Genomic DNA, 12,491 nt, shown 5'->3' with positions numbered 1-12,491 from the left:
GACTTTGTCCCTAGAATGCACACTTGATTTATTAAATGGATTGAACTGATAGTTGTGGTACTTGTAAGTGGCTTCACCTGCAGTGTACAACTGTTGGTCCTGAAGAAGGAGAGCTCTCGATGTGCTGTCGAATGAGTCCTCTGAATCGGATCAGCTCCCCTGTGCCTAAGGGAACGCCATGATCTGGCCACGCAGTGAAGTGGAAATGCCTCACTGTCCGTGTCTCTGAGGTGTTTTTCTATAATATATCAAAATAATAGTATGTGTTTCATGTTAACCTTTTCATGCATTCTGCTCGAGGTATTTTTCATCAGTCAAAGGGACATTAATGATATTCAATAAAACAGGTCATCTCATTAATAGAAGTACTGTAGCTATAAGCCTTTAAATGGAATGACAATAATTTTAATAAGCATTTCATCATGAAAAATACAATTGATAATTGTCATCAACTCTTAAATTCTTAAAGGGTTAGTTCACCCCAAAATGACAATTTTATCATAAATTACTTACCCCTGTGTCGTTTTAAACCACCACGTCCTTCAACTGTCTTCAGAACACATTATTAGATATTTTAGTAGTTTGTTCATAAATAAAATCGTTCGTTTGGGTTTCTTTGCACACGAAAGTGTTCTCGCCGCTTCATAATATTATTTGACCTACTGTATATATGGACCTTTTTGTCAATTTCTTTCATTATTTTCTGGGCTTAATTGTGAAAACAAAACTGCAGTCTATGGGACAGTCACAAGCCTCTCGGTTTTCATCAAAAATATCTAAAAATGTGTTCTGAAGGACTTTAAGGGTTGGAACGACACAGGGGTAAGTGATCCACGACAAAATTGTACTTTTGGGGTGAACCAACCCCTTAAGTCAGCAGGCATCTGGCTTTTTTAATACTTAGCATGTATGGAAATGGCTGTTTTTAGCATTAACTATGTGACCATATATTAAAAAATATATGGTATGCATAAACTGTAAAAAAAATAATGTGATGAATACATTATGATGTTTTTAACTAGTTGAAATAACTTGTACACTGAAAAAAATGATTAATTGAATTTAATAAATTTTTTAAGGTAAGTGGTTGCAATGAATTTATTTAAGCTACATTTAAACAAAAAAAATTTGTAAAGTAAAATAAAATATAAAACTTTTGTTTCAATGAAGCTTAAATAAATTGATTGCAACCACTTACCTTAAAAAATTGATTAAATTCAATGAATCATTTTTTTTAGTGTACATCCATCTGATTATACCTAAATCATTAAAGTATATATATATATATATATATATATATATATATATATATATATATATATATATATATATATATATATATATATATATATATATATATATATATATATATATATATATATATATATATATATATATATATATATATATATAATAGTCTGATTACAATCTTAAAAATGCAATACTATTCTGTTTTTCTGTCACTTTTTGCCTTAATTTGTGTTCTTAAATGTAATATGAAGTTGTGAAAACAGCAACAGATATTTGGAAAATGTCTGGCATTTAGAGTATGCTTGAGTTGTGAATTATTTAATGCCATAATAAACAGTTTAGTAACACTGTAAGTGGATTTTGAAGAAATTAATATGATATGACCCATTTAAAGGGGACAAAGAAAGAAAAACCATTTTTACCTTTTTGTCTTTGTTGAATAATGGTAGTCTACCCACATTCACAAACATACAAAAAGTGCTAAACATAGAAATTCCTCTTTTAGAAATGTCAGCCAGAAAACGGCCCAATCTGAGAAACTGATGCTTATGACATCACAGGCATCTAACTGCCCCTCCACTTTAAAATAATTGGCTACATTTTTTGAGTGGCAGCAAAGTCAGCCAATCAGTAATGAGATTGCAAGTTAAGCCAGTAGGGGGAGACAAATAGGTGCAAAACCACTTGTTTAAAATCCCCCACCCCAATAGAGCTATCTGAGAGAGGTTTTTAGGAAGCTTCTAAGGCATTACAGAACCAAACAAAACTTTTTTGTCTACATGTCACATCACAGAACTATAAATACTCCGTAATAATAAATACATTCTATGTCACCTTTAACTAAGTTTGAAACCATTTTGGAAGTTGCCACATTTCACCCATTTCTCATCAGTTATGTTTAATTATATTGTGGTGATGGATAAACATGTCCACGCTCACATCTGTAACAGCAAATTCTCGCAAAGTCCAGCTTTGTGCTTTGTCCTCAGATGTGATTGTGACAAGCAAATATCCATAGAGACAGGGTGTGTAATCCAATGGCCAGTACTGCTCACATTTAACCTGAATATAGAATAAATGAAAGAAATATGCATACTTATACGATAACAATATTTATGGGAATAAATAAACAAAGTTATTCTGTTTTTAAAAATTTTTTTTATTTTGCTATTATTTGGATGGCGCCATATTAGATATAGATTTTTTTCTATTAGTACTAAGTTGCATGGCTCAGCGATATAAAAGTCTCTGTTAGTATGCAGTAAGCAGTATGGTTGTGTTCTATTTTAAATCTAGCTGTACTCACAGTTCCTCTTTCTAGGCAGTTTGTTACCATGACGATGCCCTGTGATCTTCTCTCCCAGATCATTCTCCAGAAGTCATTGACTGTAGAGGGGAGTGGACCTTGAGTAGCAATGTACTGTCTACTAGCCTCGCCATAACCCTGACACACACATAAGTGTTTAAGATACAGACATATACAATATATATGTAGAAGTACAGAAGTACAAGCAAAAGTACAAAATGTAACAACACATACATGCTTGACCAACAAAGAACAACAACTTTTCATCCTGACCTAAAGTATGATCTCTGCTTTTCATGTGTATACAATTAATGTGATGGAGTAATTTCTCCACAGCAAAAAGAGCAATTTTAAGGGAACAGAGCAAAGCGAGGGCTGGGTCGGCCTTCTCCAGGGGCAGCGCTTGCAGTTTCGCTACCTGATCTTTAAAAGGAGTGGTAGGAACCTTGGGCATGTAGCCAGCTGACCAGAAACGCATGCAGGTTCCCAATTCTCTATATCGCTATAATTTTCATTGATAGAAATTTAAGCTGCACTGACTGCAAAGGCTCGAAGGGGGCTCTCTGGAGTGCTTTCAGCACCAAGGACAGGTCCTAAGAGGGTATAGAGGGTATGCATTGATGTCACTTTTCCACGTGACCACGCCGGAACTCGCCCTGTTGAGTGGCAAACGTTCAACAAAACATGCTACTATGCATAGCGGCTGCTGCGAAAATTCCTGTAAAACTGACTATTATCAGCTTAAATTGAATTTAGTTGGACTTGATAGCAGAGGTGGAAAATACTTAGTTGCATTAGTTACATTTTCCAAAAATCTGTGCTTTATTAGGGTGTTTGTATTGGGAAAAATTTTACTTCACTACATTCTAAAGCATAGTATCATACTGTGTATTCTTTAATATTGCATATTTAAATGTATTTAATACCTAATTACATTAACATTGTGTACTTTTACTTGAGTAATTGTATAAGTCACGCCACATTTATTGCTACACTTTATACAATATAGCCTATTGCTTTTAAGCAACAAATAGCCTATAATAACAACCTATAAGCCTACTGTGTAATTGAGACATTAATTTAAGAAATGCATTAAAAGCAGAAAGACATGTAGGCTGCGGAAATATAGTGGGTTCACTTCAATCCACACCACAGACGTTCTTGGTTTGCTTCTTATTTATTAAATTGAGGCAATTGTTTGATTAAACATTGATTAATATTAAGATACAATTTATACAAAACGAAATTCACTTTAAAGAAAGTCTTTCTACAAAACAAACCTATGCACGGCTTGCAAAATCGCTAGCCCGACGTCCCGGTGCTATATGGCGAATTCCTGTCGGGCTACAAAAATGTATCTGCGCCCTGGAGACTGGGTAGGCCCGTCGGGCGGAGGAAAAATATTGTAACGTGTTTGCATTCTCTCAGATTTTGTGAGGTAATTATATTGTTTGTAATTCGGCGTCATATTGTTAGTCATAAATATCCTCACTAACAAGTGAAACTGTCAGGAAATGAAGTGAAAGCATAATTAAACCCATTATTCCTTTCGTTCACGTCTGATATGCGCGCTCCTCGGCTCTGCTCTTCACGAGTAGGCTTGCTCTTGTGCTCATCAAAAAGAAAATCCAAAGAAAAACACGGATAAAATGCAAATACTGGAAAAATACTTTTAAGTAGAAAATAAAAACTCATGTGGAACAGTGATGTCAATGCATACCCTCTATCTATAGAATGTTTTAAAGAGGCACACAGATCCAAAATAAAAAATGACCTGTATTGCAGTGTGTCATGTAACTGTCCATCAGTGTAAACAATGTGCAAAGTAGTTGAACCAAAAAGTGCACGATTAATTAAGTTATTGGCTTCTAAAGTAATTTTTTTTCTTTTAATCGCTGAAACGAGTCGTCATATGGATTGAATCTCCTGCCTGACTTTATCCAGATAATACCAACACTTTGCATACTAATCTCCGCCTACAGTCTTGCCCGCGGGAGAAACAAAAACTATGACCTGCCCATAGCTAGTTAGTGTGTTAACATCATATCACGCTGTGTTTTCAGTTTGTGTTGTTTTCACTATCAAAGAATGAAGATATATGAAGAATCTGTGGTTAAAATTACTTTTTCATTGAGAGACGTTTGGCAATAAAAGATGGTTCAGTACCCACTTTATTTGGAACAACATGCGTCTCCTAACCACAACCTGTAAGTATGATTATACTTGCTTAAATGAGTGTAAAAATGTTAATGTCTGTTGTCGTTTTTATTACCTGGACTAATGATGAATGATGTGTATTGATGTTGTTTTTTTGAAGTTTGATTATATAAAGACTTTTAATGATAGGGTGGCTATCGAACTCGCAGGAAGTAGTAATGACACAAAGAGCCATTATATGTCAAAACCTTTACGCAAATTTTAAACTCTTATGTCATCTTCCCTGTAAGAGTATATCTGATTTTCTTTAATTAAATTGTAACCATGTAGAGATAAGCAGAATAAGTTAGTATATAGCATGAAACTTACAGGCATGTAGTTGGCATTTATATAATCAGAATCATCCTCATTATTTATAAAGAGATGCACTCTTGAACATTCATCTAAAGAAAGAGAGAATGAGACAAATGTAATTAAATAATGATTCATAATATATCTGTGTGCGTGTGTTGGCAAAGTACTGTTCAGTCTCAGCAACTATAGGAAGCGATGTTTCCTGTATCCTTGAACTTGAAATTATAACAATGTGCTAATCTGTTTTAATCTGTTGGGGCATTCAGAAAAAATTATTCCTAGTGAAATTTGACTTGTGGAATCAAATAAAGCATATACAATGTGTGCCTCCTGCCCTCATAAACCAAATGGCTTAAACATACTAAATAAAAATAAAAAATACTAAAAAAGTCAAGTTTTGTGTTGGGTTAGGTTTAGGATAAGCGGATAGAATATATAGAATATATCGTCGGGGCGGCAGTGGCTCAGTGGTTCATGTAGGTTGTCTACCAACCGGAAGGTTGGTGGTTCAATCCCCGGCTCCATCGGACCAAGTGTCCTTGAGCAAGACACTTAACCCCAGTTGCTCCCGACGAGCTGGCTGGCGCCTTGCATGGCTGACACCGCCGTCGGTGTATGAATGTGCGCGTGAATGGGTGAATGTGAGGCTAATTGTAAAGCGCTTTGGATGGCCATAGGTCTGTTAAAAGCGCTATATAAATGCAGTCCATTTACCATTTACCATTTACAGTCAGTTACTGCAGTAAAAAAAAAAACATTACATCTATGTGGAGACATATACAACCACATATACCTGTACAAGTGTGTCTGTGTGTGTGTGTCTGTGCGTGTGCGTAAGAACTCACAAGGTAAAACATTGGAGAATCGATTTTTGCTCTTGTTTTGAGGCATTTCAGCTGTAGTTTTCGCTTGTTCTACACCCACTAAGCATAAGTCCTATTTCAAAACAAACAAAAAATGAATAAAACATATTTAATAATAAATCAGAATAACTTGAATTATTATTACAGAATTAACTTGATGCTTAAAGAAACAGACCAGAGCTCATCCCCAAATCTGTGTGATGATGCTGTCTATGATCTAAAGATACTACTGTATATCTATGTGCCACCTTTTTTTAATGCAAGTCTTGTTATGAAGTTGTAGGAGGAACCCAAGTGCAGACAGAGGTGGATATAAACTAAAGACCTTTATTATACAATAAACAGAAAACAAAACCCACGAGGGGGCAAAACAATATAAACAAGATATTAAATGAACACTCAACTAGGGATGGCTGACGCGAAACAGTCGTTCCGAAGCTTTGCGAGATCCCGAAGCGCAGATGTGTCGAAACACTGATTCGAAGCGTGATTCAAAACACCCATGTCACGTGACTATGACCAAACGAAGCCTCGAAGTGTTTCACTAAGTGTTTCATCAGGTGTGGTCTGCCGAATCAGCGTTTGATTGGCACGGTCGGGAACAAACAACACAAACGCACATCTGTATAAAAGTGAAATAAACGCATATTGACCTTATGGGTTTTGTGAGAGGAGTTTTTCAAAGGCTGGAAAAATTATCTGTAAAAAGAAGTAGGCTAAGTCCTTCCACACACAGCAGATATTTTTTATATGTGACATGGTGGCTTGATATATTTTAAAAATTTCTTATTGTTTATGTGGTATTTATCTCTATTCAATTTATTTATTAAATAGACCAGCTGATAGTTATTGACAATGATGAGCCTAAAAGCTCATGTAGTTGTCAAACAGATGTTAAAACAACAACAAAAAATATATAACTTCATTGTGACGACGGTAATAGTAATGCGTTTCCTGGGGTTCGACCCAAAGGGTTGTTGTATTAGAGTCGACGACACTATCCACTCTCCCACCCGATCACTTGTGTCAATCAATCAACATGTGGGATACGATTTGTCAGCGATCGTCTAAAACCTTGTCAAGGCTGCGCTACGGCTATACGTGCAAATGACCACTAGGTGTCACTATGGAGGCGGTTTCGAACTATGTTTCGAAGCCTCGACACAATTGATTCAACTGTTTCAGTGTTTCACGAAGCCTCGCTCTGCCCATCACTACACTCAACAAGACTATAACTACACTTAACACTAGACTGGGTGACACTAAACAATAAACTTGACTTCACACTAAATATACAAAGACCTAGACTAGACTTGACAAAACAGCTTTACTCACGGGTATAGAAACAATGCACAAGCACAGGACAATGAATACAAGAGGATTAAATAGGGGAACAAATCAAGAGGGGAACAGGTGATATAAATCAAACAATAATGGGATAATTAATAAGGGAAACAAGGGGGCGGGGTCAAGAGACGAGACTGAGAGCACATGGCAAGGAATAAACAAAGCCAGTGCTCTCACACAAAACATGGGTCTGTCATGGTTCTGCCACAAGACTAGATAAAACAAAGGACAAGATGGCAGAACCATGACAAGTCTCTTTTTCCAAATAGTTTTCGTGGCTTCTGATAAAAGTCTGATCTTTAAGAAAATAAGGGACGACATGAGGACAATTCGATTTGTAGCAGTAGCACTTTCAGTCCAGGATAGGTTACATGCCAAAATGTGGGTTTAATAAGAACAAAGAACTATAGCATGGTTAAGGTTTGTTTTGAAACTCAAGCTTATACCTCATATTCCTCACTGAAACCTCTGTTCTGATCACGACTCATGTTTCGAAAATGTTCTGGAAATTTCTCCATAGGAATAGGTCTGAAAAACATTTTGCATTTATTAGTACTGTTAAAAAGTATTTCATGTCATAAATATTTTTGAGTGCCATACGTACTTGTACGTGTTGTTAGTTATTTTTGGCTCATCATGTCCTTTAGACCCTCTAAAGACAGCAGAAATGATATTAGCTAATTCATTTAATTTATCATAAAAATAACTAAACCTAGGGGTGGTTTTCCGAACAGGGATTAGACTAGTCCTAGACTAAAATAAAAAAAGTTCTAGACTAAAACTTGCACTAACATATCTTAAAATACATCAGTGCCCTTTCTTTAGCCTCAAAATGCACGAAGTGATGTTATTATTTAGGCATGTTTGTTAAAACTAGTTCTATTTCATAATCAAACTAAGGCCTAGTCCTGGCTTAGCCTATGTTAATCCTTGTCTGGGAAACCACCCCTTAATCTTTTAAACACAGATTAAAATCATACCCAGCATGCTTCAGCTTGCGGCGCCATAAAAAGATAGCGGCACAAATGATGATGATTAACAGGAGAGCCACAAGAACACCTGCTATAACTCCTGTGGGAAACAAACAGATACAATCTTAAACAGTTGGATCAATCATCTGAAAGAAGTTAATGAAAATTTCAAGGTAAATAACTTCATTATGGTGAAAATCTGTGGTCAAAGTGTACATATAGGTTTGAAAGCAGAAATGGGAAGCTTGTAGTTTTGAAAGTCTCTGCATGGTCAAGATGTGAACTATCTGATATAAAACTCTACACAAGTAAGTGACTTTCACAACCTATTTGTCAACAGAATTGTTGTCTCTTTATATGAAAATTGTATTCCATAGTAAATTTACACAAAAATATTATAGTATTTTACAGAATTAAACAATGCACCGGACATCAAATTTTCAGATCAGCTTTCAAGTAAATAATTTTTAAATTGTAATTCATTGGACATTTTGTCCTCGAGGGGTCCTGTCAGGGTATATACTGTATTCTGCAGTTTTAACACCAGCCTGCCTTATTTTTAGGATTCCTTCTGACAGTTGTCAAAGATTTAAAGTGCACCTATTTCATTGCTAAAACGCAAGTTATTTTGTGTATTTGGTATAATACAATGTGTTTGTGTAGTTTATGGTTCAAAAAACACATTATTTTCCACCGAACATAGATTTTTGTAGCTCCAGATATACTGCTTTCCTTAAATGCTCTGATTTTGTACAAAGATTGATCTGAAAAGCGATGTGTCCTTTGATTGGCCAGCTAATTTGTACGTTGTGATTGGCCTGAATCAGTGGCGGCGTTTCACGAAAACCTAGGGTATGGCAAAAATTCTTCGTACAAGAAGGCCATTCAAATAACGAATCTATGAAACCACATTATATGTGTACATACTCCACCAACCTGTATAAAATCATAGTATGATTGCACGGATGTACACTTACTGACAACAATACGGAAGCAATACAAATGAAAAACAAAAATAGAAATCATGGTTGTTTAAAATGGTTTTCAAATGTTGTCAAGTGCAACTCCAGCAACAGATAAACTAAAACAAGATAATATCAAAACATACTGTAACATCCCTTCACAAATCTTTTCATGACAGCCGCCAATAAACACTTATAAAAACACAATAAAGACTTTTAATGATGTGATAGAGCACACGTAGTTAACCCAGCCAGCTAACCAAATAAGACTAAAACACTAAATAAAACTCTTAGTAAAACAGGGCTAAATGCAAAAACAAGTCTTACCTTTTGTCGTCGTGCAGTTTTTATTCCACAAGTCGCCATATTCAAAAACGCGCGCAAATAATTAATACAATTCACTTCGACTGCGCTACAATTTCCCAGTGTAAGAGAACATGTTTATTTATCCACAGAGAACAAATCATTTTACTTCTGGAATAATGTATGCAATATGCATTGCGCGAGTGTGGGGGAGAACCGTGAGTCTGTTTGAATGTTAAAACAAAAAAAGGAGTTTACTTGCGAAAATAAAGATGATAACAACAGCGGTCATCATGAAACCTCCTGCACAATTCAAGCTGCGGTGCAAGAACGACAGGTTGATGACATCAAAGTACCGCGAGGATGAGGCGAGAAATCATCGGAAGAGTTTGCTTTCAGACCGCTCTCGCGTCACGTTGATGTCATCCACATGTCGGTTCCTGTATTATAGCATGAAGTCGAGCACACGCGTAAATTATCCATATTAGTGATATACCAATGTTCAGATATGTTCTACTGAAAATATTTAAAATTATTTTTAATGAGCTTCATTATAGCCTGTTAATTTCTGGTGTTTTGTCTGAATGCTAGGGTATGGCAACTGCCATACCCTGCCATACGCAAACGCCGCCCCTGGCCTGAATACCTCTGATGTCAGCCAGAAATGTGACGCTCCTTACCATGTTTAAAAGATTCGCTCACAATGCAATCAGGAGTTAACTTACAGGCTGTGAGTCCAATTATGATAATGTCGGTCTACATTTTGTAACTTTTGCATATCTGTAATAATACACACTTACACACCAAAGGAAATGTAAAATCATAAATGGGACCACAGTTGCTCTTTAATCATATCTTCAAAATGGTTTAAAATGTGGTCCTGTCCTTAGTAATCTGTTCATTCTTAGAGAAAGGAGCCAAAAAGAAAGTTCTTCCCCTAATGAACGGACTTTTTACTCCACACACATCCTTATTTCAAAGAAGGGTGGTGGGTTTCTTTCACTGGATTTACGTCATTTAAAGGTGCCGTTTCCTTTTTTAATGTTATGAAGAGTCCATGTTCATCAGTTTGTGGGGCTGTTTCATGTTCCCATTGGTCCCTACCACATTGGACTTTCTGGAGAAGTCATAATAATAATAATGGGCTTATAATAAACTGAAACTGACACAAAGGAAAGTGTGCTCATGATGACAAGCAAAAAACTTAACGGTTGGGAGATGCTAAAAGAAACAAGCAGGCAGTTTTTGTGTTAATTTTGTGCCTGATGAGGGAGAGACAGTAGTGCAGTAACATTAGGTTACCCTTGCCCGTCTCTTTCACTATAGAGCATGTAGCCTATGAAGAGGACTATAGTAAAATCCCATACATAGTCCGAATGTTCATTGCAATTTATCACTCAGCATTGTTTAAGTGAATGCTTGTGCTTAATTGTAAATCTGCTCATTTAAACACATAGCGTGATACCTTGTTGCGCATACTTATGCACTATTCTATGCCATTTACTAGTATAAATAGTGTAAGTGCTTATAATGAAAATGCCAAAAAAAGAAAGGGTACTTAAGTACCCCGATGATGCACACGTTCAAACGAAAATATGATGTGTGCTGGACATTTCATGCACTCAATGGTCGCAGCTTTGCTTGCGTAACGAAAGAGAGGCGGGCCTATCAGATGCCGTAGGAGCAAATTTTACCGGTGGAGACCATAGATATGTATAAAGGTGAGATGTCTCGCCCGCGCTGCTGGCCAATTGAGTGGAACGTCCACATTTGGCGGCCATCTTACCACAGGCAGTTCGCTCACTCATAGCATTGAGTTTTAATGGTGCAGGTACTTTTAAATGACCATAACCAATTTTTGAACGTTTGCTTTGTTATAAACATCAAAGATGTACCTATGACACTGCATACTTATACTAAAAAAATGTATGAAACATATTAAAACATCCAGAATTATAGCCATGTTAATTAACTATTGTGAAAAGCGCTATATAAATAAAATTGAATTGAATTGAATATATGATGTTTCAGGTGTCATCTACACATAACGACTGGGGTGCACTGTAATCTACATCTTGTGGCTGACTTGTAACAGAATAATCACACACTGAAAACATCAAACCTTGAGATCTCTTTCTACATTACATTATATATAGATGCATGTCTAAAGACTCTTGCTCTGGATATTTTACCTGCTGGGTCAGTTTGACAGTTGACTGATACTGTAGGACTCATCCTGTCATTAGAGAATGATGTCGCTGACACTTTGTACCACTGGGCAACTTGCAGTCCCTTTACCTCCTGTCTACTCTCAGATTGGTTGAAACTTTTTCCTGCAACATCCACCTGCACCTTATTCACAATTCCAGATGTGGCCCAAACCACAGCCAGACCATATCCTCCAGAGAAATATTCACAGTGCAGACTAGATACACTATTTGGATCTAGATTAAAACAGTGACACAGATTAGACCAACAAATAATATGTACTTGTTTATCAACAGCACAGTTCAACACATAAACTCACCTAATGTCAAAATTTGTGAGCATTGTAGATGCATCTGTGACTCTAAGTAATACCACAGTAAAACAGTGTAATTTGCGCCAGGGTGAAGCCCTTGAAGATTCACGTGATTTTTGTCAACAGTTTCTTTTACTTCACCGCCGGTGCTGTTTGTAGCTGTGACATTTGTGCTGCCAGTCACTTTAGCATTTATCGATGAGTTGGTGACTTGCCAGTCAAAGAGTGAACAGTCAATGGCTTCAGAAAACACAACAATAGTGGTGTTAATTTCACAGAGACATGGAGTCTTGATCTTATCCACTTGTTAAGTGATTACATAAAAATACCATTTCAGGGTCCAAGCCTTCACTCGCTTCATATAAGATTACAATCTCAACAGGCGTTTACGATCGGTATTTATTCATATTACACATCTTTTTATTAACTCTTGGTATACACTACATTATCCAAGCT

General features: G+C 36.3%; 1 protein-coding gene across 2 annotated transcripts in view; it reads right to left on the bottom strand.

Annotated features, from left to right (window-relative positions):
- The window catches only part of LOC129425653 (receptor-type tyrosine-protein phosphatase H), a 29,288-nt gene that overhangs the window by 3,790 nt on the left and 13,007 nt on the right, over window positions 1-12,491 (bottom strand). For both annotated transcript variants that reach the window (XM_073864090.1, XM_073864091.1), the window contains 10 exons: window positions 12,042-12,275; window positions 11,707-11,958; window positions 8,259-8,349; window positions 7,883-7,930; window positions 7,725-7,806; window positions 5,914-6,004; window positions 5,084-5,157; window positions 2,558-2,695; window positions 2,191-2,313; window positions 78-238 (listed from right to left, as the gene is read on the bottom strand). In XM_073864090.1, coding sequence (XP_073720191.1) covers window positions 78-238; window positions 2,191-2,313; window positions 2,558-2,695; window positions 5,084-5,157; window positions 5,914-6,004; window positions 7,725-7,806; window positions 7,883-7,930; window positions 8,259-8,349; window positions 11,707-11,958; window positions 12,042-12,275 — 1,294 coding nt within the window. The remainder of the gene's footprint in view (window positions 1-77; window positions 239-2,190; window positions 2,314-2,557; window positions 2,696-5,083; window positions 5,158-5,913; window positions 6,005-7,724; window positions 7,807-7,882; window positions 7,931-8,258; window positions 8,350-11,706; window positions 11,959-12,041; window positions 12,276-12,491) is intronic.

Source organism: Misgurnus anguillicaudatus, chromosome 25, assembly GCF_027580225.2.
Source record: "Misgurnus anguillicaudatus chromosome 25, ASM2758022v2, whole genome shotgun sequence".
Taxonomy (NCBI): Eukaryota; Metazoa; Chordata; class Actinopteri; order Cypriniformes; family Cobitidae; genus Misgurnus; species Misgurnus anguillicaudatus.
This window is presented reverse-complemented; position numbering and strand designations above follow the sequence as displayed.